Consider the following 25,179-nt stretch of genomic DNA (forward strand, 5'->3'; position numbering starts at 1 on the left):
TGTGGTCCTGTTTTGCATGATCTGTGTTGCTCATCCGCTGATGGTGAATGACGTCTATAACAAAATGTAACATTTTTAATGCCTCATTAATTCCTATCCTGTGCAGTCTTTGCTTGTCCTCTTTATATTTGTCCTTCTCATCATCCTTGCTGCTGAAGGATGGCCTCACTCCTCTCATGCTTATTTTTAGTTGCCTAGCAACCAAGAGGGGATGCTTGTTCGGAGTGGTACTTTGTGCTGGGAGCGGGGGTTGGGTGAGGTGTGCATTGTCTGAGAATACGCGGCTCGTGGATGCGCTTCCACTGAAGGAAAAGCAGCCACGAGCAGCTTTTTAAACACAGCTTCCATTGAAGGGACTCCATTGTTCCATGACTCAATCTGACTCAATTACCACTCCCCCCACCCCCCCACCAACCATTCAGCTTCTCATCATGGCTGTCATGACCATGCGTGTGCACCGTGATTATCATTGTGTCAGAGAACAGCAGCGGTTTGCTGTGTTCACCGTTTAAGAGGCATTTTTTCTTCAGTGTCCAATTCAGGGACAGAGACATTAAGTTCAATGTGACTCCAAGGATGTTCATTTGGTTTTCACCTTACCGCATAGAAACTAGGGCTGCACCATTATGGCCAAAATGATCATCACCATTTTTTTGATCAATATTGTAATCACGATTATAATCACAATTATTCATCAAATTAGGGAAAAATCTGTGCTACTTTTAAACAAACAATAGGCAAACAATATGATACAAACAAAATTAACCCAAGAATTTCTTGGGTTAATTTTTGATTCGATGAGAGCTGCAGATAGGCACCAGCAGACCCCCTTGACCCTGAAAAAAACAAACAAGCAGGTCAGAAAATGGATGGATGGAACCCAAGAATTTAAATTGTACCAAAGGCTAACTGAATAAATATACTATTATAGAGTGCCAACGCCGTATTTTAAATTTAAATATTGCTGACGATTTGCTTAATTTAATTGTGGCAACCAAAATTGCGATCACGATTAAAATATGATTAAAATTCGATTAATTGTGCAGCCCTAATAGAAACTGAATGATTGGTTAGTTAAATGCCCGTTTAAAACATTAAATCAACCAAAAATATAAAAATAAATACAACTCAAAATAAGTCATACCCTTAGCAATTTTTGAATTTTTTTTGATTGTTGTGATAAAATGTAACATGTAAATGTCATGTGATAGAACAACCACAATACACAATTCAATAATCACCCAGACATAATAACTTCCAAATGGCCAAATAACTCCAACTCCACTCAGCACACTGGGTGTTTGACCAAAAGCTTAGATTTTGCTTCAGATGACTCTAGCAAAGGCCAGATGTTTCCTTCTGAGCCATAGAAGAAAAAGCAGAAGCATAGAAACCAGGGTACATTGTGCCCACTGTCAAGCATGGTGGTGGTAACTCAGTACAATGGGGATGCTTCTCCTCTAAATGTCCCAGGAATCATGATCCTTACCTGTAATTCCTTTCCATGATCCTAACCTGATTCTACAATATTCATTCTGTTTGACAGCAAAATAATTTAGTATTTTTTGTAAATTCCTACTTCTTGATTGAAGATCTATTGATCATGCTCTACTTCAAGTGAGTTAAACCCAAGGCCTGCATAGGGTCTCCGATTTTCCCAAATTTTGTTGTATGGTGCACCCATTTTTTGATTTTATTACAGTTTTATCACCTTTCCCTAACTTGATGTTGACAAACTACGTTAATTGTTAATTGGGTTATATATTTAAGGCAGTGGCTATCCGTACGGTTGTCGTATCAATATACCGACATTCTATCAGTACGCAGCGCCCCTCATTGGCCAGTTTAGGTCACGTGATAGGTCAGTCATTGGCCAGTTTAGGTCATGTGACTAAGACTAAACCTAACCGTGTTGCGATATAGGGTTAAAACCTAACCCTAACAGGCTACGTAAGTACCAATAGCACCGGGGGTTGTCCGTACGGCAACCGTACAAATAGACACTTTCAATAATTAAAATGATATATTATGAAGTTCTGAAGTTGAAATGGTACACCGATACCGCCAGTGAAAACGCACCACTGTGGCCATGTGCGTTTTCACTGGCGGTAATGACTCTATTCTCTTTCCACTGGGAAAAAGTACCTTCTCCGTGGTACCTGGTGCTGCTTCTTTTTAATACCTCCTTTGTTGAGGTTCCAAAAAAGCAGCCCTGGTTTTAAAACAAACAAAGCAAAAACTGATCGAGTCTTAGATTTTTGTTGGCGATCTTGTGAGGATGGCAGCCAAAAAGTGCAATCCGTGGAGTCTGACAGTTTTGCATGTCAGGTTGGTGCTCAATGGAAATACTTTGGAAAAACAGTATCGGGTTCCGAAAGTGAGGAGTGCGGAGCTGTGTAGAGCCGTTACCGGCAATAGAAATGTGCCAGAATTGTGCAAAATCGTGCGGGACCATGCAGTCTCGTGCGATTGCGTATGTTAAGATATATGAAACGTTTGTTGATCTCTTCCATAACACTAATACAGATTTAATTATCAATTAATGTGTGACATTCTCTCAAAACATGTAGGTCAGGGTAAGTTCCATACGAATTAAATCCGTAATTTTCCTCCGTTTTTTTGTAGCCCAAAGTTTGAAAGCCCTCACCTAACCGATGTGCTCGTCCAACAATCCGAAAATTTCATTAATCTCATTTTATCCCATCCTTTCATTGCTGTATTGTTCTACATTTCTCACCTCGTCATCACTTAATGTTCCTCCATCATATTGGATGTTTTCCTTCATCCATCATTTTGCTCATTGAAGCCTTTTTTCCATCCCCCTTCTCTCCCTCACTCCATCCGACGAGCAGCAGTATCTTTCTTTTTTCAGTTCATTTTCCTCCCTCCCTCCTTCCCTCCCTCGCTCAGTCATGACGTCACTGGCTGTTTGCATAGCTATTGTCTCACAGTGGCTACAGCAGCATCACGGACAGTGGCTCCTCACCAACGTGTTTTTTTTTTGGGGGGGGGTAATCTTTTTCTCTCTCCTTCTCCCTCCTCCTCAGGAAGAGTCGTTCCTCTCTCTCTGCCCCTTTCCTTTACTCCTCCCCCTCTCCCTCTCACATTAGTACATCCTACAGTGGAATGAGAGGCGAGCGAGTGACAGAGAGGATGAGGAGAAGGACACAGACTGCAGAAATGGGAACCATTTACTAACCAGCTCTAATTTGGATGGATTTCTGTTATTTGTGTGGATGCTTTAGTCTGCTGAACGCTCTGCTGGCTTTCTAGTTTTTGGCGGAATTTTGTGGTTTCTTCTTCTTTCTTGGTGCGTGGATGAGCACAGTGTGCGTACTCACTGGAGAGCTTTTTATTAAAGCACGCCAACGGATAGCCGGGGCATCTGACCGTCTGGGGCGGCTGGCTGCATTGTGTTGCTTTGATGACCCCCGCTGTGTAGCTGTCTGCTCATCAACCTCCCCTCTCTCTCTCACCCCTTCCTTCCTTCTCCCTATCACCCCCATCTCTTCTCCTCCTCCTCCTCTTGTCTCTCCATCACAGCTCCCGGCCCAGCCATGTTCGGCACAGAGTCCTCATGTAAGTACCTCCTCGTCCCGTGTGTGTTTGGGTGCCTCTCTAAATGTGATTTCATCTGGAAGAAAAGGGAAAATCCATCTCTATCATCTTTTCTTGTGTTTGCCTCCAAAGTCACTGGTGGCCAGATTTAACTGGGAGAAAACCTAGGATCTACCATTTTAGCATGGTGGGTCGTCACAACAAGCTAGCTGGTCACGCTGAGCTATTACGGACACACACACACACACACACACATTGCAATGCATGTTAAATCACCTCTGTGCATTTACATGATCCTGCAAGAACAATTAGGATTTCTGCTTGGCTGCACGGTTTGAGGATCTATCAGCCTCTCTGCTGTTCCCTGAATCACTGATGGCTGTGAGGTGGGAGTGTAGCATTTCTGGCCCGTGATGCTCTCACAGTTGCTCCTAAATTCCTACACACGTGCTGGTCTCGCTGCAGCACTTCACTTTACTGTGTTGATCCTTTAAGGTGTTTAAATCCTGTCGAAAGGTTTCCTGAGGAACCCGTTTTATCCTCTTTGATCAACTCTTCCATTTCTCACTCCGCTACTTGTTTAGTGTTTCAAAGAAGCTTGAATCACTCTCATTGATTCAATCATTCCTGTGCAGAAACGTATTCTCTTTGACGTCAGTTCCCACTTTCAAAACCAGCGCATAACGACCGGTGAAACTGGGTCTACAAAAAGTTTATTGTAATCTTTGTGGATGAGCCGCAAAATAGAGAGGTAGTCCTCAAAAGTCCAGAGATAAACTAGCTGATGAACACACAATTTGCACTTTTTGACTGGCCTTTGTTGTGTTGAGAACACTACTTCCTTTCCTTTCTATTCCCTCTCTGTAAATTTAACTCACGGTTGTTTTCCTTGAAAGCTTCATGAGTGAGTACATTTGTTTACTTGATGGACAGTTGAAGGACAAAGTTGAAAGTCAATGTGACTTCTAATGCCCTTTGTTGCTGTCTTTATGGCTAGTATAGAGAAAGGAAACTGGAAAAGCAGTTTACCCAATTTGACAATGGGAAGCACTGTAAAAACTTGGAATCATGAAACCTGCAGCTCGTATTAGAGAGGCTCACAAGTCAAGTTCGTTCAAGTCCAAGTTTGTCATGGTGGTAATGAGTATTATAAATGGAAATATATTGGGATACTTTATTCCCCCCCCAAATACAGTAGTGATTTTCAATGTCTTACTATCATTTTTTTCCCCCCGAGAGAGGTAGTCAACAAAAAGCCTGTCCCATAACAAGCAAGCAACACATCAAATTCTACAGAAGATGCTGAAAATAATCAATAGGGAATATTGTAAATCATTTTATTTTTCGATGCTTCAGAAGTAGAAATAGTACGCTAAATTGTTGCGAGCAGCACTTTGCAGTCTCGCAGGATTCCTTAGCTACACATAAGTTGTTTTGTTCCACCATTTAGTGGAATAAATGTATCCAGGATATCTCTTCGTTAGTGGGCTTCACTTAGTAAAACATACTCAATCCCAGGGCAGCTGTACTATGAAGTAGGTTATCAACACATGGCATGCTTACATAAAACGGGTGGAGATTGCAGCATCAAAAACACAGAGAAACATACTTATCAATTTAGGAATAATTCTTAAAAAAATATGAAGAATGAAAATTCATAATTCAGAGCACCAATTGTAAAATTGTGAGATTGTACAATATTACATCATTGGAGATTAAACAAACACTGATCAGTTTTATTTTATTGCAGCACAAATGCTTTTCTATTCACAGATCCACCTCATTTTGGGGGCGGTCTGTGGTTTTGATGCTGCGTTCATACATCTCAGCCTACATCATAACGGGTACATTATTTGTATGTAATGGATTCTTGGGCAGGTCATTTTCTAAGACAACTGATTGGTCAGGAGGCGATGCTTTTGTACTTGCTGATCTGTTAGCCTGAACAAAACCTACTCCCTACCAGGTTAACCGTTAACCAGCTTCGTAGTACAGTAAAGAGCTTGAATTATTTGCCCAAACCTTGGGTCGGGTTGGGTTCGGGTCTTATTTGGATTGTTATACCACAGGCTTGGGCCGGGTTTGGACGCTGCATGGTAAATAAATGGTCAGGTGATGTGTTTAGATTAGCGAGAGAAAGACGCACATACCATAGCGGTGCATTAAGCTCCTTGTCATGTATAAAGTTGTTGATTAGTTGTAGATTAAGCCTGTATATAAGGTAAGAAGAGGCAAAACACACCCACCCATTACTTAGGTTCCAGTGCATATGCTGTCTTTTCCTCTATTTTCTAATTTGTTTTTTTTTTCCTTCTTCAACGCTCCAACTTGTTGCTGTTTCTGAAGTTTCTGCTCTGCATTGCCATACAGTGGATGATTCCACACACAAACCTGCCAAAATTCGAGCTGAACATCCTCCTTTTGAAAGGAAAACCCCAACCTGGCAACACAGCTTCTAGTGCGGTTGGCTTTCCTCTCTGTCATCTGTCCTGAAACCCCATTACATCTTAATATCTACAGTGAACAGTCAGAGAGAGACGGAAAGGTTCTGTCTTCTTTGCTTAAATCTTTCTGCGTTTCTGTCTAACTTGGAGTTAAATGAAATTGTTCTGAGAGCATAGAGTCAGCTCTGCATTCTCAGGTCTATTGATTGTCTGATATGAAATTGTCTTAACGCAGAAATCCTATTATCATTGATGCTAACCGAAGGAGCTGACAAGGACAAATTGAAGCTAGTTTGTTTGTGTTTCTACAGTCTGAAAAGTACCCAGTGTTTCCAGTGAACACATATTCCCTACTCATATGTAGATATTAACATAGGCATAAATCAGAATCAGAATCCTTAAATATCTTAATATAAAGAGTAACAGTTTAATAACTGTTGTACCTTTAAATAATGTATCCCACACCCAACATGAGTTCGTGTTGGGTGTGGGATACATATGTACTGTATGTGTATATACGTATATATGCATATGTGTGTATCCATAAAATGAAGAGTCCGTCCTTAAGACTGCTCTACTGTAAAGTGTCTTGAAATACCATTGGTTATGATTTGGTGCTATACAAATAAAATGATTGATGATCAATTGATTGATAAATAAACAGATTTCTTTATCTAGTTGTTCCAAAACTTCCCAAAACAATTCACCAAACTTTGTCCGTAATCCATCATTTTTTCCACTTTTATGTGCCAGGGAAGTAAGGATACCAGGCCTTGCCCTGGACACATTACACCCTATACAGTGAACACTATGCAGTTACTGATGAGACGTGAACACGCATTGACTTTAGTCGAGCAGCCAATAATAACGGCCAAAACAGCTCTTAGAACACTTGGTTTCTAAACAAATCTCTGAATGGCTGAACAGTGCCATCATGATGCTTTTATTCTACAGCTTGAAAACAGAGCAAAGAGAAGGCACAGATGTCCAGTGTCTTCTCATAACTATATTCTGAAAGGTTAGCTTTGGTTTTTGACCAAATGACACCAAAAATAACTTGTATACAGTAGCTTGACCGAGGTTTGATTTGGTTCCTACATTAAAAACATCTTAATAAGAAATTGGCTGTTCAGTGCCCACTGATCCTGACCTTCCTATCAGTCAATTAACAAATTATTCTTCTGGAGTTACATGTGGGTAAAAGCCTGTTCAAAATAGCTAGCTGTGCCACCAATGATTCTTTCTCAGTAATCAATTTGGATCATCATCATATGTATAAATGTATATCTATATATATACACACACACACACACACACACATATTGTTCAGGTTAGTGGTTTAGTATTTGGTTCTGCATTTACACTTCAATATTGTACCTAAAAGTGCAGTTTGCAATTCTGCACAGCTAGCAAAATTTGAGCGAGCAAGACCTCCTCTAAGCTCCGCCTCCTCCCCAAGGCTCCGTTCAAAGCCCCGCTGACTCAGCCATTTCAGCACATTTTGGAGTGTGCATGTGGGGAGGAAGGAGAGACGTTGGGGGCGTGGGCAGGATTAGACATGAAGGCATCTGATTGGTTCTTTTTTTACTAAACATTTGTACCGAAAGGCAGGAATTGGTCAGAGTAGGGTTGGGGTCTGTTATAATTGTAATTTTAATAAAAAAAAAAAAAAGAAATAATCATAATTAAATTGTAATTGAGTTTACATAATTAACTTTGTAATTGTAAATGCCATGAAAATTCAATAAAAATGATCAATTATAATTTAACACAAAACTGGGGAACCATGTTACAGTTCTATATGTACAGTTCTACACGTATGTAGTTAACAATTATTAAAATATCTTTCATATCAAGCTTTCCCACATTTTACCATTAAAAAAAAAAAATTTAAATTTAGGGGTATACTGACGGGCTCAGACTCCCATACCTATATTTTCATTGATTAGGAAGCTTAACAAGGTAACCAATAGATAGGAAAGAAATTAGATGATTGTTTTTAGTGTATTTTACAGCTGATTCATGACCCATTTATCATAAGAGATGCTAACAGAAAGCTAACAACAAGAGGAAGGATAACTTCTATTAGGTCATTTATTTCAGTCTCATTGTAATTTAATTGTAATTGGAAAAATTCCTGGTCACTGTTCTCGTAATTGAATTGTAATTGAACATGGATAATTGAAAACGTAATTGTAACTGAAAAATGTAATTGACCCCAACCCTGAGGTGATCTGATGATTAACCTACTTTATTGTATATACAGTAGTATAGGGCTACAAGTTTACGCTCACTAACAAACAGTTTCTTTCACACTGAACATTTTCCCACTAAACCATGTACAAATTCTCAGCAAGTTGTATTTTCTTTACGACAGTGGCCCTAGTTTTTTAACAGTAAACTGACACACACTGAATATATACTGTAAGCTCTTAACCCTGAGAAAAGCAAGTGATTTATCGATGTCATTGAGAGAGGAGGCAATGTTAGAATGTATACAGCACAGGTTCTTACATAATAGAAAAAAAACAGCTGAGTGTCAGATTTGTTGTAGATCTGTATTTACACTAGACAGGATGAACCCTTATTATACAGTATCCCTATTTAATTGAAACAGGTTAGATGCTCACTCTTTGATTCCTTCAGGGATGACAGGACAATATTTAGTTACGTACTTTGCTTGTATCACAATAATCACACCCTCATGTGTGTAGAGATGCTGTGAGCGCTTTACTCTCCGAGCATCGTAAGGTATGTTCTCATTCGATGGGAGCTCTGTGACGGCAGCCAGCTGTCTCTGTTGCTGTGGTAACTCCAATATGAAAGACTAAACGGCAGTGCGATCGGGTTTCTGTGGTAACTGCTGACTTCGGCTATTTTTGTCTGCTCATAAAGTGGTTGAAAGTTATGGCTGCTTCCAGACCAGGATAGTCCGGGACTTGGTGGATTGTGTAGTGAAAGGCTGATGCACAACAATAACAATGAGCTGAACTGGTGCTTCTATGATCTGTGGAGCTGTGGTGGTTCGAGTGAAATTATTAATGGTAAGTGAATATTTAAGTTTGATGCAACCTTTAATGAAAAATAAGCTTTAAAGCCTAAAGAAGGCCTAAAGAAAGAGGTTATTTCATGTGTGATGTGATAAAATACCAGGTAGCAATGCCACATGTAATTACTGACATCCCAAAATTAGGCTTAATAGGGATTATTAAAGTTATATCATGCTGGATGAAATGATATGCTCAGATTTATTCCTATGCTTAAAGCTGCAGTTTGTAGAATCCGCTCTCCGCTCCGTTTTGAAATTGAAACAGATACTCAACCTGCCTTACCGGTGTCTTTGTGGGAGATGTTCAGAATCAGAAATCAGAATCAGAAATGTTTTATTTGCCATGTACAGTTTTGAGGACAGTACAAGGAATTTGACTTGGTGGTTGGTGCACAAAACAAGCAACAAAAAGAAATAAAAGAAATAAAAACAGAACAACAAAGCACAACCCAGCAACAATAATAATAATAATAATGATAAATATAAAGGATGAGGGATAAATAAAGGATAGATAGAGAATAAAGGATAAATAGGATAAATATAAATATAAATATATATATATACAGTGCAGCAGGTATCAAGCTGGTGGAGGTGGTGATCGGGTGGGGGGGGGGGGGTTCAGTGGGTGACTTGGGTTGTGTTCATGTGGATGGTGGCAGAGGGAAAGAAGCTGTTTTTGTGTCTGGAGGTTCTGGTCCTGATGGACCGAAACCTCCTACCAGAAGGGAGAGATTGAAACAGTTTATGACCGGGGTGGGAGGGGTCGGCCACAATCTTTCCTGCACGCCTCAAAATCCTGGAGGCGTACAGGTCCTGGAGGGAGGGCAGATTGCAGCCGATGACCTTCTCTGCAGAGTGGATGATACGCTGCAGTCTGGCCTTGTCCTTGGCCGTAGCTGCAGCGTACCAGATGGTGATGGAGGAGCAGAGGATGGACTGGATGATGGAGCTGTAGAAGTTCACCATCATCTTTGTTGGCAGACTGAACTTCTTCAGCTGCCGCAAAAAGTACATCCTCTGCTGAGCTTTTTTGATAAGGGAGCTGATGTTCAGCTCCCACTTGAGGTCCTGAGTGATGATGGTCCCCAGGAAGCAGAAGTACTCTACAGAGCTCACTGTAGAGTCTCCCAGGGTGAGGGGGGTGAGGGGGGCTGGGTTCTTCCTGAAGTCTGCTATCATCTCCACTGTCTTTAAAGCATTGAGCTCCATGTTGTTCTGGCTGCACCAGGACACCAGCCGGTCTGTCTCCCACCTGTAGTCGGACTCGTCTCCATCAGCGATGAGACCGATGATGGTCGTGTCGTCTGCAAACTTCAGGAGTTTGACCGACTGGTGAGAGGAGGTGCAGCTGTTGGTGTACAGGGAGAAGAGCAGAGGAGAAAGAACACAGCCCTGAGGAGATCCAGTGCTGATGGTCCGGGGAGCAGAGATGGTTTTTCCCAGCTTCACGTGCTGCTTCCTGTCAGACAGGAAGTCTGTGATCCACCTGCAGGTGGAGTCTGGTGGCAGGTGGTGACTTTTTTTTCATTAAAGACTAGTGACAAATGTATGGACTTTATCTTGAGTTATTGGAGATATTTTTTGTTGTTTTATAACATTAATGCATGTATTACTCTGTAGTTACTGTCCTCCGTCAGCTCGTCCCCGCCAGAGAGCTCACACAGAGGGGACTGCACTGATCCCAGCTGCTGCTCAGAGCAGACTGACAACCATCACTCCGCATCTAGATTGTAAAATCGAATAAGCTTCTCTAAGGTTTACATGCCATTTATCCCGTCTGTTATCACTCTCTTTCTGACACCAGTGTGTGCGGCGGACCCTGCGCGGTCACGGGGATCTGCGAGGACGCAAAGTGTTACGTTCTTTCAGAACATGGTTGAGCCTTTAAACTGTTGCTTCTCCACATCAGTTTGCCTTTTTCTGCTTGATTTGCCGCGTAATTGTTTGTGTCTAATGCCGCGATGGAGACTTCTGCTGGAACTTACACCATTACACTTTTACTATCAATAGTACGTGAACGCGCCTGACTTCAGTCGATCAGCCAATAGTAACGCCAAAAACAGCTCATGGAGCACATGTGTTTGTAGAAAGATCTCTGATTGGCTGACATTCAGTATCATGCTCCTGGAATTCTAAAATTAATTTACAGGGCTAGGAGAAGGAGAATAGATTCAATGTCCACTCAAAAACACTTTGGATTACAATATGCTCAAAGATGATTATGGATATTTGACCAAATGATCCAAAAAAAACTTACATACTGCAGCTTTATATGACTTTATATGAAAATAAACCTCTAAGGGAGCAATCAGACCCGCTTTCTTTAGCTTGCTTTAAAGGTGCCAGGGTCCGTTTCCCCAAAGAATCTGCTTCGTTTGTTCAGGTCTGAACGCCACAACTGGACTCTGCTGCAGATTTGTGGTTGCTTCAGGTATAAAGTCATGGATCAGCATTATTAGGGACTGCATTCAAAGTACATACATAACATGCATGTTCCACTCAAAGGCCACTTACCGGCAGACAGTTCTGTCCTTTAATTGCAGGTTTGTGATCAGCCAGGAGCAAAAATGTGTCCCATGTCCTGCTTGTGTTTGCGTTCCAACCGCACTTTGAAGTCACAGAGTCACTACGTACACGTGAGCTGTGATATAGGAAATGGCAATGGGAAAAATCAACTATTAAAGCATTGAATGCTAAATGGATTTTGGTCCGCCTGTCATTTTAGTTCTGTATTGTGATCTACCATAGCCAGGTCACTCTGGTTCTCATCCTTGACCAAAGTGGTGAGGAACACCTGAACCTGATTGTCTGTTGAGCTTGGTATCTAAAGCCTCAGTTTTTGAAATTGTACCATCAGCTAAAGCGCACTATTGAATAAATTGATAAAAACGACAGCAGAAATCAGTGGGTGTGATTAAAGTTGGCTGGCTACTGATGGTGTCATCCAATCAGACGTCAGCTCTGTACACCTAGAACCCCGGGATATTTAAAACGTGATACCCGTTAGTAGGAGGTGATAAAATTACCCAGGCTGGCATTTACAGCTGTACTTCCACCAGTACAAACACAGTGTTTAGGGAAGGGCTCAGTTCCATAGGGAGATGAGGTCAGTCGCCTAATGACTGATTTCTTCTATAGCGTCTGGATCTGTATGAACAACATGTTTGACCTACATTGTCATCAACTCTTTGACAATGCTTTTCAAAGTCAGCATAGTTTGTTCTTGTCTGTAAGTCACTCATGTCTCTGAACCAGGGTGTGTGTGGTTTGTTTATGATAGTATTGCTACATCTACTACTAGTGATTGGGATCACTTTGGAGTGGAATTAGCCACTCTTTATACTGTATCTCTTTCAAGGGGCAGTATTATGAAAGAAATAACTTTATAATGGTTTTGCTACTGTGACATACATTCCTTTAGCCTCTTTTAGATGTCCAAAGTTGGATAAAGTTCTGTTTCCTATAGCAAGATTCCGCATTTTGTATAAAGTCAGCTCCAAACGGGCGAGTTGGATTTTTCCCCACTAAGACGTCATAATGGGAAAACTCCTCCTCCTGACAATCCTGGCTCCTCCCACCCTACATATGAACGTGAGCTCCTCCCTTTGACACTACCAAAGAGGTAAGAGAAACAAGCAAAGGCAGATTGATATTACAGTTAATATCACAGTTAATATCTTTGCCTTAAGTATATAGATAAACCGAAGAGTGCTCACAATCATTTTCACTTTTAGTAGACGTTTTACCACCTTGTATCGCTATGATCTGACGTGCTTGTGACCCAATGCGACGCATTGGTTGGACAAACCAATGGACTATCGTCTTAAATGGACTATTTCTGTGTTTAGAGTAGGTGAGGAGGATGATTGACGGCTGCTGTTGCTATGATAAACACAAATGCTAAGTAAGCGTGTCTACTCAAACATATGCATTAAGGCCGAAAAAATTGTCTGTTTTTAGAAGCACTCTGAAAGTGACTTTTCAGAGGGCTGAAACTCCAGAAAACAGACGAGTTTGGGAAAATAAACCTCAAATACTATGTTGGCTGAGCGGCTGAGCGGTAGTCATGTGAGATATTAGATAATCACTGCGTTTGTCAAAAAGTAAGTGTCGCAGTTTAATTTAGTTATCCGTCAACTTAACTGTACAGTAAGGACGTTGGGAGAGTGGCTGAATGCAGGAATCCTGTGTTAAAGTTATCGTCTTATCACACAACAGTAATCTGCTTGATCCAAACACCTCCATAGTTTTTTTTTTTTTCCCTGAAGGGTCATTTAGTCGTCATGACGACCACAATGAGAGGAGGCAGCGTTTCAACCTCCTCGCTCTCTCCCTCTCTGCTTCATTAAAAACCTTGCTATTGATTGGCTGGACTTCCCTCTTCTCCTGCAGCGGCTGTGCCGGGTTAGCGGAGGAACACAGAAGTGGGTTAGCATTGAATGGACACATTGTCGCTCACGCGTATCAACCAATCGGGGCAGAAGAGCACAGACGGGGGTAACGAGCAGTAAATATGCTTCAGGGAGGACTGCTGACCTCTGCCTGATGATGAGATGTGGAGCCAAGAGTTTTGGTTTGTCAGAGAGATGCAGAGATCTCGCCATTAGGATAATTTATTAGCAGGGGAGCTGTGTTTCTGAGCGGTGTGAATGGAGGGTAAGTGATGTAGTGGTGTCTTCTTCATTCTTCCTCCAGAGAAAGGCCTTTGCACTGCATACAGCAGGTGGCTGTGTATGCTCTATTGATATTCATGAAGCCAACGGTTTGTTCAGTGGTTGGTGGGGGGGGCATATAGCAGCTGTACCTGATATCTATGTTTACATAGTGGTGTGTTCCTCTGTGGTATTAAATCCTCAGTTCATCCTGTGGCAGGGTTGGGGTATATTACATTTTTCAGTTACAATTACATTGCCAATTACCCATGTTCAATTACTGAGCCTGAAATAAATAACCTAATAAAAGTTAGCCTTCCGTTTGCGTGATAACAGGTCCTAAGTCAGCTGTAAAATACACTAAAAACAAATATCTATCATCTAATTTCTTTCTTATCTTTTGATTACTTTGTTAGGCTTTTGGTGTGGACATCTGAGCCTTTTTTGTATCAGTGTACCCCGAGATTTAGATATTTTTTCAAATGGTAAAAATGTGGGGAATCTTGATATGAAACATATTTTAATAATTTTTAACTACATATCTGTAGAACTGTACATAGAACTGTTAAGCGTTAAATTCTAATTGTCAATTTGTAAAGAATTTTCATGGCACTTACAATTACAAAGTCAATTATCTACACTCTATTACGATTACGACAGCAACAGTTTTTCTAAATTACAAATATGATTGTAATTAATTATCAATTACATGATTACAATTATAATTGACCCCAACCCTGTCCTGTGGCTTTGAGTTTCTGAGGTGATGGAACATATTCTGACGTAAAAGAGTGTTTGACATGTTACTTCTGAATTACAAAGTAAAGCCACAACATTAGACGGACACATCCCTCATGCTTTTTTCCCCATCTGTCTATGTAACGTTAAAAAAAAGCATTATATTAGAGTGGTGATGGAACGATCAGCACCATCTTACTTCCTTCAAGGGCTGGTATTGGCACAACAATTTTCCTCCTTGGAATCACTATAATACCCTCTTAGCCTTCGCTGTTCCATCTCTATTTTGCTGACTCCTGTTTACTGTCAGAATATGGTGGGAACAACTGAGGGCAGGGACAAAAACAACAAAAACTTATCAGAGCGCTTATATCGGATATTTTAGATGCAGTCCGATAAAATCCGATATTCGTTTCCTGGCTGATGTTGGACAGATATTCAATATCGGATCGGGACACCCCTAATTTTTACCTCCTCTGAATTTTTTGCGGTCCATGTTTTGCAAATGTGTTGTTTTTGATCCCATCTCATGTTGTGTCATGTTGTGTTTTGTACTTTTATACATTTATTTCTGTTTCTTTTTTTTACATTTTGTTATCCCATTGGTGTTTTCTTGTGTCATTTTCTTAATATTTTGTGTGTCTCTTTGGAGGGTTTTTGTAATCTTGATGAAAACTGTCTCCTCCACATCTTTCTGGGCTTTTTCTGATAGTCTATGCAGCGGCCATCGCATATTTCTTCCAAACGTCATCATTTTTAAGGTGTCTTTTCAGGTTACGGAAAGTTGAAGATTAGTCTTTGGGTTTCAGTCATTGCAGAGCGTAAATGTGTCTTCATTAATTAAAAGTAAGACGTTCGATTGTTCGATAATTATCACGTATACGTAATTTAGAAGAAGAAAAGAAAGAAATGAGAGGTTGTTAACTATACATGGGTATAAAAAACTACCAAATGTTCATCAAAATTTGTAAAAAAGATTGACAATATATACGTTTTGCACTTATAATAAACCAAAGGAAGGTTTTATTGACTGAGACGCTGTAAATTACTTCTGTGGAGAAATATGGGCCCAACATGTGATAAATGCATAATAATAGGAAGCAATGAAGTATCCACTGCTTGCTTTTAAAACATAAAAGTTTGCTTTCATTGAGCATTTGTTTCCAACATGCAGGCATCAGGAACGATGCTTCCCAGGGTGATGTCACCTTTATGTCACTGTTTCATCACTGGAGGCTGAAACTCCTCTGAGACGATGATCAGGGCCTGGTTTTGTTGATGGTGATTGTGGTATTATGTGTGAATTAGAGAAGAGTGCAGCCCTGCTGGAGTCAATGATGCTGACATGTCTGCTAGCTATGGCAATTGTTTTGGGTGTGCTATATAAGACAACAGCCTAATTAAAAATTCATTGTGTGCACAGCAAAGAGTGCGGTCTGTCCAGCTGGCTAGAAACGTCCCGGCAGTTCATCACATGACACACACACACACACATACCCAATGAGTAATGTTCCTGCGACTGCTGGCGACTCTTCGCCTTGCTCAAAGGTCGACGTCAGGCCGGGGTGAGTCCGACTTTCAGGGTCTCTCTCATCAGCTCTGACAACACATATTTCAGGCATGAATTGTTGAGCCAGAGTGACTCTAATAAAGAGTTGTTGTTCCTATATGGTTAAAAACACTGGTGGTCATGTCTGTTCTTCTCCTCTGAGGTAATGGTTTTCTGACCATAGTAACAATAGTTTATTATTGCTTTACACAGACTTTTAAACACACATTTCAGGTAAAAGTTATAGGGACAGTATTATGATAATTCACTTTATAATGGTTTTGCTACAGTGATGTACATTCCTTTAGCCTCATTCAGAGGGCCAAAGTTGAAAAAGTTATGTTTCCTCCCTCCCCTCCACATTTTGTAAAAAGTCAGCTCCAAATGGGTGAGTTGGATTTTTTTCCCCTCTTATGAGTCATAAGGGAGAAACTCCTCCTCCTGACAATTCTGGCTCCTCCTACCCTACATAAGAATGTGAGCTCACAGGTAAAACAAACATAAGGGAGGCAGGTTTATATTACAGTTAATATCTTTACGTTCAGTATATAGATATCCAGTATATAGATTAACCAAAGAGCGCTCACAATCAGTTTCACTTTTAGTAGCCGTTTATACCACCTTGTATCACTTTTATGGGATGATCTGATGTGTTTGTGACCCAATGCAATTTTTGTAACCAGAAAAGGTGACGATGAAAAGAAAGCTGCGTAGCAGTTCTTGTGAGTGTTTGGTTGACAGTTTACTTCCCTGCGGCGCAGAGGGAGCGGTTACAATCAGTTCCATTTTTAGTAACCGTTATACCACCCTGTATCACTTTTATGGGATAATCTGACGTGTTCGTAACCCAATGCGATGCAGCGGTCGGACAAAACAATGGACTATTGTCTTAAATAGAAGGAAGACTGTTAATGATTTACTGCTCCTTAAGCGTGTGTGATAAACACACGCTGAAGAAAAAAATGCATAATACTGGACCTTTAAATATGAACGTGCACAAGACCATCAAAAATAATTAAGAACCTAGATTAAGAATACTTAGTCAATCTACCACTTATACAGAGTCATGCTGGGTCTACAGGAGCCTATCACAGCACTACCACACAGAGACTAGCACTGACATTAGAAATCTAACCTACAATTTAAGTTTTTGACATGCTTTGCATGCTCAAGGAAAACGTGCAATGTGGATATCTGCACAACTTGGTAAGCCTTTATAAGGGGTTGGCTTTGACCCTTTCAGCATGTTACACTATTTCATGCTTCTAAATTTGTGGCCCTTTACTGTTCCCGCAAGACTGCACATGAGTCTTTAAGAAGAGTGAATAGATACATTTGTGAAGAGACTGCAAGCCAGGCTTGACCGTCACTCTCCCATTCTGTTATGCAAATTCTCATTCACACTTTTACTACTACTGTCATGGTCTAGTTTACCATCCACACTCCTCAATAAACTACAATATGACCCATGATAGTCCAAATGGCAACCAAATCTCTACCATACTCCAGAATTTTCAGCGGCAGCCTTAGCAAATCTTTTACCTCACTTTTAATCCCCTTCACCTGCATGCACCGACCTTCACTTCTGAAATGCCGAACCCTAACCCTGAAGCTGGTTGGTTATATGGCAGTTTCCCATTTCTTAACACAGTCCTTTAAATTTTCATCGAACAATGCAAGGTCCTTTGAGCTGCCCCGGTTGGGTTGTAAGGGACATGCAAGGCAGTGGTGCATTGTATGTTCCTCCTCTTGGCAGGTCTCATATCCCCATCTGGCCATAGCAACTTTTGACCACACTGTTCCTGTTCTATTTCTATTATGCAGTTCAACTGTTAGCGATCAGCTGTACATCCCACTAGCTTAGCTTAGCTTAGCACCACCAGCTGGTTTGTCTCAAAGATCCATGGAAGTCTAAGCAGACAAGGCAGGTAAAGTGAAGCTGTGAAGCAGCTTAATAAATTATGCAATATCAGTTTTTCTTTGCTCTTGTTCAAGTGTGCATGTTGCTGGCCATGTTGTGAGTATGGTTGTTTATACACATACGAAACGATGCAACCTTTGACGTCACGCACAAAATGGTGTACAGTATTGCAGGCTCAAAATTCTGACTTTCTGAAATGCTAATCAACAAAGAAACACATTACCAAGTAATGAAAATATATCCTTATCATAGTTTTATTTAACTTCACTTTTTCAAGTGTTAAAGAGTTAATGCAGAAGCTGCCAACCCTTTATATTATATAAAGAATAGTCTGTAGGAACAAATGATCCAATACGGTTGTAGTTGTATATGAAATAAAGGCAAATTTAGATAAATGCTGTAAAGTTGTGTTTTTCACTTTCTGTTTGCCACTGAGGGAATTTGTCGATCTTTGTGTGGGCTCATGTCCACATTTGTCTTATCACTGCAGTCAGGCGTGTTCTCTGCCAACGATCCCATCCTTCAGTTAAAGGTCACGCCTCCTGTTGTGTGAGGGTCGGGGACATTTGGTTCCCGGTCTTCTCTGTTCACCCTGTCACTTCTCCAGCTGCTCTGCGATGCTACTGTGTGCGTAGACCTTTAGGAGCAAACGAACAGGCGAACGAGAGAGGAATAGATCATAAATCACCATTATCTGTCATTGTCATAGTAATCAGTGTTGACTGAGGCCTGAAGATGTTAATAATAACATCATCTTTTTTCGTTAAGTAGAATTTTTTTTATATTTTTAAGCAGTATTACTCCTTTTTAATGCATTTTCTAGATATTTTGTCCACAAACACCATTTCAGTTTTCATAGATAGCTAGATACTTTCTTCATCCCGAGGAAAATTCTGACATAGTGTGAATACTTTGCTATGTTCAGACTTAATGTGCATCGTAATGGGGCCCAGATTTTCCTTGATTTGGGACAATAATGATGGAATTCACTTCAGAAACCAAAATGGCAATATTGTTATCAGTATTATTTTTATGATTTAAAATAAAAAAGAAAGAAAATAAAGTGATAAGACACCACGGAATATGCCCTCACATGCATGTTTTAGGACTTTATAATAAATGTACACAAAATGTGTTCCCCTGAACGGGTGTGCATAGAGACTGAAATGTCAAATCTCACCCCAAATCTTTCTATGAAATCTTGCGATATGTCGTCCTTTACCTTCTGAAATGGAAATAGCTTTATGACTTGGATTCAACCCTCACCGTAAAGTTTCTGGACAACATCACACAATATTCCGTGATATTTTCCCCCTTAAAACGGGTGGCTGAATGTCCAGCAAGTCTCCCAAAAATGGATGAACATGTCAAATCTGGCACAGAATCTTGCACTACATAATCTTGTGTGATTTCCGCATGTTCTTTTGGTGCACTTTTGCAACATAGAAATATGAAATCAATAACATTAGTTAACTTAATTAGCCATATATAGCATGTTTGACATGATTTCGGGAAGTTTAATGAACATCTCGGGCAGACAGACAGTCCCTCTCAGGGGGGTCGGGTCCCTCTCGGGGAGGAGGTCGGGTCCCGGCGGCTGTTTAGCGTGAAAGGCTCCTTTCTGTGGAACGAGTGGCTGCACTTCACTGCTGTGAATGGATGCCAGCTGCACTTGGTCCACACGTGTCTGTCTGTGGTTGACAGGCACTCACCAAGTGTTGTCTTCAGACACTCCTCGAGCCAACATTGGACCTCATTCTGGTGTTAAGAATCGAGAAGAAAGATAAGAGAATCATGATTTAAATATGTAAAGGTTTTATCATTATTGGACATTACCTAATGGTCTATCTCAGTTATTCCCAAACTTATCACAGTCCTGTACCCCTTCAGACATTCAACCTGAAGCCATGTACGCCCTACTTCTGCACACTTAAAAAACATAGTAATGTAATGTCATACACAGTATAGCCCTACAGTGAAATTAGTCTCTGAATTTTAATGATCCTGTTGAGGAATCATATATATATATATATATATATATAGAGAGAGAGAGAGAGAAAAAAGAATAATAATCTGTAAGCACAATTATCGTTTTTTAAATTAATTAACCTACTGGCATTTTCAGTGAGAAACAATCTCTTTTATTTTTTGGAAAAAGAAATCTACCAAACATTTGTTGATTGAACCAGTAATACATGCATGTATTCATCACTCTGAAACTGTGAAATACAACTAGCTTGGAAGAAAAACAAGCTTCAGATAGAAACCAATCAGTCAGGGAATCAAACCCCTGATCTTCATATGAAAGACAGAGGACATGACCACTATACTAACTCCAACTTTGAGCATTTACTTGATACAGCTAATAAAAACAAAAATGTTATATCATGTCATATCAAAAGCATAGATGTATGCATTAATAATTTGAAAGAGATATGTTCAAGTCGGACACATTGAGTTTAAATTCAGATGCTTTACTTTTTTAATAATAATGCATTGGATTTTATATAGCGCTTTATCATAGACACTCAAAGCGCTTTACAGAATTAAGGCATTATTCTTTCACTCCACACTTAGTGGTGGTAAGCTACTATTGGAGCCACAGCTGCCCTGGGGCAGACTGAAGGAAGCGAGGCTGCCATAGTGCGCCATTGCCCCCTTGTCCAAGGACACAATTACAGGTATTCTCAGTGGGGGCGGGGGTACAGCTGCGTCTCCCATTCCCCTAGTTATTACTACCACTAACCAAGTGCAAAAAAGGAAAGCGCTGCCGTTGGAGGCGGAGGCAGCCCAGTGACAGTGGTACCAAAGCTGACTGAACAGTGACACCCTCCCAGCCTAAACATCAGACTACTCCAGACCTGCCCCTGTCACACCACTGAGACTGACTCACTTGAGCCCCTGGGGTGCGATTGAACCCTGGTTAAGAAACCCTAAATTAGATCCTTCACTGATTGAGATAGAACTTATATTACCACATGCCAAATAACTGACCAGTAGCTGTTGTAGAATCATATAAAAGCTACAGACCCAACATCCATGCTCTAGAGTCTGTGTAGATCAGAGTCTGCTCGGCTAAAATCATCTACAGTGCTGTAAAATCAAAGGCAAAACTGGAGAGACGTGGAAGAAAAGAGAAGACTATCATATGATTGGATAGAAGAATAGTTGGAATGGCAAAAAAAAATGTGTCAATGATCAGCCAATCAGAGATGGTCTGAAGTTACCCCTGAGTACGGTGACATTTAGATTACTCACTGATACTATTATGAATGAACACAACTGTATCAAAATTGGAACTGATTGCTGAGCTGACAGTTCATGCCTGACAGGCAGGCATGAACTGCCACAGCTTTACACGCAGATGGCTGCAGTAATTATTGGAGGAAGAGAATCTGCGAAGGTAAAATTACGTAAATGTTTCTTATGTGCTATTGCTTCCTTTGTACATCATTTCTAAACTTCAGTTACTGTTCTTTTTATTTTCCCCAAAGCATTAACCTGTTGTGACAGCATCTCATATGGCGTTTTTGCTTACATTCCATTAGTATATATACAAGTTTGAACTGCATTTAGCTTGTTAATAGATTATTATAAATTCACTCTCCTGTTTGTTATGTGAGAATCTTTGGGAAAAATAATATTGTTTTTGGATTTGTTCATTGCATCATTAGTAATTTGTACCTGAGAGTAAAGCTCTCCCACGTGTATTTATTTATCTTGTGTAGTTTATGGTGGTAATAAAGGCGTCAGAAAGGCCTAATGGAAGATAAAAACCCTGTGTGTGAACACTTCTGGAGCTTGGATGGGATGCTTTGCTGGAGCGTGAAATGAAAGGTCACAGCTTGAATTATTATCTGCCTGTTGTGCACACTATCCAGTTGTTTTTGGAGGCACAGTCAAAAGCACAAATTGAAAACAACAGAGGCTCTGTCATTGTTCACAGGATTTCATTCTGTAGTATACAGTGTTAGTATTCCTGAAGTTATTCCCATAATAATGCATACTCATCAGGTCTAAATGTCAGTCAGTGAACCATGGATAGTAGTCCCCTGTTGAAACTGTAAGTTAACCTATACCTTTAAATGCTTCTCATGGAATGAAGGAGTAGTTCAATACCTGACAGAAAGTCTCAATGAGCTTGTGGTGTTTGAGGGAAAGAATTTAGCTTCCCCCCCCCCAGGGTTGGGTTCAGACTTCAGAGGATTTCATATAATTGGCACCGAAAGACAAGGTGAGGAAAAATGTACCTTTAAGCAGAAGCTGGAAAAGCAAGCAGTCAAAGTCGTTTCAGCTCCGGGGCGACATGCAGCTGAGTATGAGCCAGAGCAGAACTAGATCCTTTGATTGTCTCCTCCGAATTTGTCCAAATTCCGTTTCAGGGTGTAACAATATGCGTTTTATTAGCTTTCCCTTATTCATTTGATGTTATTACAAACTAAAAGTTACAGAAACATGCCCAAAATAGCCTCAATAGGGACTGAATGCTTCAGAAGTTGAAATTGTATGCTCAACTTCATACTGAAAGAATGAAGATTACTTAAATGCTGGAGACATTTGTGTGTAGGAGATTGAAACCAACATCACTGACCTGCTGCTTTCTTCTTCTTCTTGTCTCTGTTGCAGTAAGCATGTTTCTCAACACGCTGACCCCCAAGTTCTACGTGGCACTGACCGGCACCTCCTCCCTCATTTCAGGACTCATATTGGTAAGATTGGCCTCTTCCATCTCCACAGTCAGTAAAAAGACACTGTAGTCATGTACCGGTAAATGTTTGTAGCTGTATGGCTCAGTCAGTTAGGGCATGCAGTAGGGCCGGGACAACGCGTCAAGTGGCAAAAATATGTCGACACTAAATATGCGTGCCGAAGCATCGTCGGACCAAAACAAAGATGGCGGCACCGGAGAATAACTGACACGAGTGGCTCCTCCAAGTTTCAAAAGTGCAAGGCAGTCAAGGCACTCACACACACGTACATGCACACACACACACACACACACAGACACACACACACACACACACACACACACACCTCTTAAGGTAAAAGGAAAGTTTATTTTTTGTTGGAAAAGCACTTTCTGGATTAGCATTTGGAATTTTGAGTTTAATAAAAATATGAGTGGCAGAGTGTATTAATTTAAGTTGTTATTTTCATGTGAATGAAGAATTAAAATATGCTCTTTTTCAGTAAGCTAGGTCTATGTGTTTTCAACTTAAATCTTAAATTCTGTAGGTTCAGGAGGACACCATGACAGGCTGCCTATTTATTTTTTATTGAATGCTACCTCTGACTCTGAATGCATTATTTTGTACTTTTATATGCTTGTACTTTATTTTGAATTTTGAGTTGAAGTGTAATAAACTTATATTGCAATGTTAAGGAATTCAAGTTTTTCTTTTTTTTTTTTCTTCATTTTAGATATGTAAATCAACATGTATAATTTACTTTTAGTCAATTAATGGGGAGATAATCGATAATTGAATCGAGTCGAACTGGAAAAAATTGTCGTTAGATTAATCGATGCATCGAAAAAGTAATTGCTAGATGAATCGTTTAAAAAATAATCATTTATCCCAGCCCTAGCGTGCATGTTACAGAACTCACTCACACATGCTGTCCCGTAGAGGTGAAAAAGCCCAAAGTGGCACATATTGTGCAGCTTTTTGTTACTAAATGTGCCTGCGTGGCATTTTTCATCAGTAAATTTAACCCAGAATTGTTTTTCTGTGAAGACTTTGTTGAGTCAAAAATATTGAGATTTACATCATATATCGCCATTTTGAGAAAAAAAATATGGAAATATGAGTTTTGGTCCATATCGCCCAGCCCTAGTGTCAGCTCTACATCACCAGGGCAGATGACTGTCTGGTTGCAGGTTTAGACCTGAACAAACAAAGTGCACTATCAGAGGAGAGGAATCACCCATTAGCTGCTCACAGATCAGCCCTCCTGCTGAACTAATAATGGGATAAATGGAGAAGTGCACTTGTCAGAATTACACTGGGACTCACTCATTCAGACGCTGTTAACCAGAGGCTCTCAGGTTAGAATGTTAACCACATAATAAAGGCAAACTGGGAACAGTGGCAGGATGAGCTCAACTTTACACCAGCCTGAGGTTAAATCAGGGGTCACCAACCTTTCTAAGTGTTTATGGTCTCACTTTAATTAGAGGGTAAGATAATAAGGAAACATTTTATTTCTCCTAATTTATGCAGTTGTTATTTAAAGATTCTTATTTTACTACAAAAACTTTATTAGCAGTATTTAACTCTACTAAGTACTAATTACACCTGTCATCTGTATTTATCTTGTTGAGTTTGAATTCTGGAAAGTAAATCAGATTTCAGATGGAGCTCATTGGTGACTAGAGCTCCTGAGGGCCCCACACATGGTCCATACGGGCTACCTGGGGCCCACGGGCACCATGTTGGTGACCCCTGGGTTAAAGGATAGGATGGTAGCATTGTTCTGATGTTTATTTAAACCTACGTGGCTCCTCTGTGTTCTCTGCTCTCAGATTTTTGAATGGTGGTACTTCAGGAAGTATGGGACCTCCTTCATCGAGCAGGTGTCGGTGAGCCACCTGCGCCCCCTGCTGGGCGGAGTAGACAGCACCACCCCCAGCAACTCCAACACCAGTAACGGAGAGGCCGACTCCAACCGGCAGAGTGTGTCAGGTGAGATTACAATTCAGTCTTCAATTATCCATGTACGATTACTGGCATTTTTCTCAATTACAAATGAATTATAATAATTATTTTTCCCCTCAAAGTCAATTACATTTACGTTCTCAATGACTAAAGTTCAGTTACAAATTTACTAACTTTTATTCATATAGAATTGTGATGATTGTATGTGTAAGACACATACCTGTTTTGCATTTAATTAAATTGTAATTGACAGTTTTTAGTGAATTTCCATGGTAATTACAATTACAAAGTAAATTTTCTTAACTCACTTATTACAATGGCGACATATTTTTTAAATACAAATACGATTATAATTACACCATAATTGTAATTAATTATCACGATAAGATAGATAAATAAAAGGATTGAGATGCTATTTTGATAAGTAATGCAACAGAATGCATATTATCAACTTTCCCCACAACCTGTCAGTTCTCTTCAGTATCATTTTAGCGTTTAAAAAAAAAACAGGTGGTATACTGATAGAAAAAAGGCACAGAGGTCCACACTAAAAATAGTAAAAACCAATATTTTAACAGATAAGGAAGCCTAATAAGGTAACCACAAGATAAA

General features: G+C 40.2%; 1 protein-coding gene across 12 annotated transcripts in view; it reads left to right on the forward strand.

Moving 5' to 3' along the window:
• The window catches only part of LOC114464504 (suppressor of tumorigenicity 7 protein homolog), a 50,913-nt gene that overhangs the window by 11,572 nt on the left and 14,162 nt on the right, over positions 1 to 25,179 (forward strand). For 6 of the 12 annotated variants that reach the window (XM_028448737.1, XM_028448738.1, XM_028448734.1 and 3 more), the window contains 3 exons: positions 3,544 to 3,579; positions 22,538 to 22,620; positions 24,435 to 24,594. In XM_028448737.1, coding sequence (XP_028304538.1) covers positions 3,558 to 3,579; positions 22,538 to 22,620; positions 24,435 to 24,594 — 265 coding nt within the window. In that variant the 5' untranslated portion in view covers positions 3,544 to 3,557. Of the gene's footprint in view, positions 1 to 3,543; positions 3,580 to 8,873; positions 9,047 to 22,537; positions 22,621 to 24,434; positions 24,595 to 25,179 lie in introns of those variants that run through there. The other 6 variants (XM_028448739.1, XM_028448740.1, XM_028448729.1 and 3 more) reach the window with 5 other exon arrangements.

Source organism: Gouania willdenowi, chromosome 6 (assembly GCF_900634775.1).
Source record: "Gouania willdenowi chromosome 6, fGouWil2.1, whole genome shotgun sequence".
In the NCBI taxonomy this organism is placed as follows: domain Eukaryota; kingdom Metazoa; phylum Chordata; class Actinopteri; order Blenniiformes; family Gobiesocidae; genus Gouania; species Gouania willdenowi.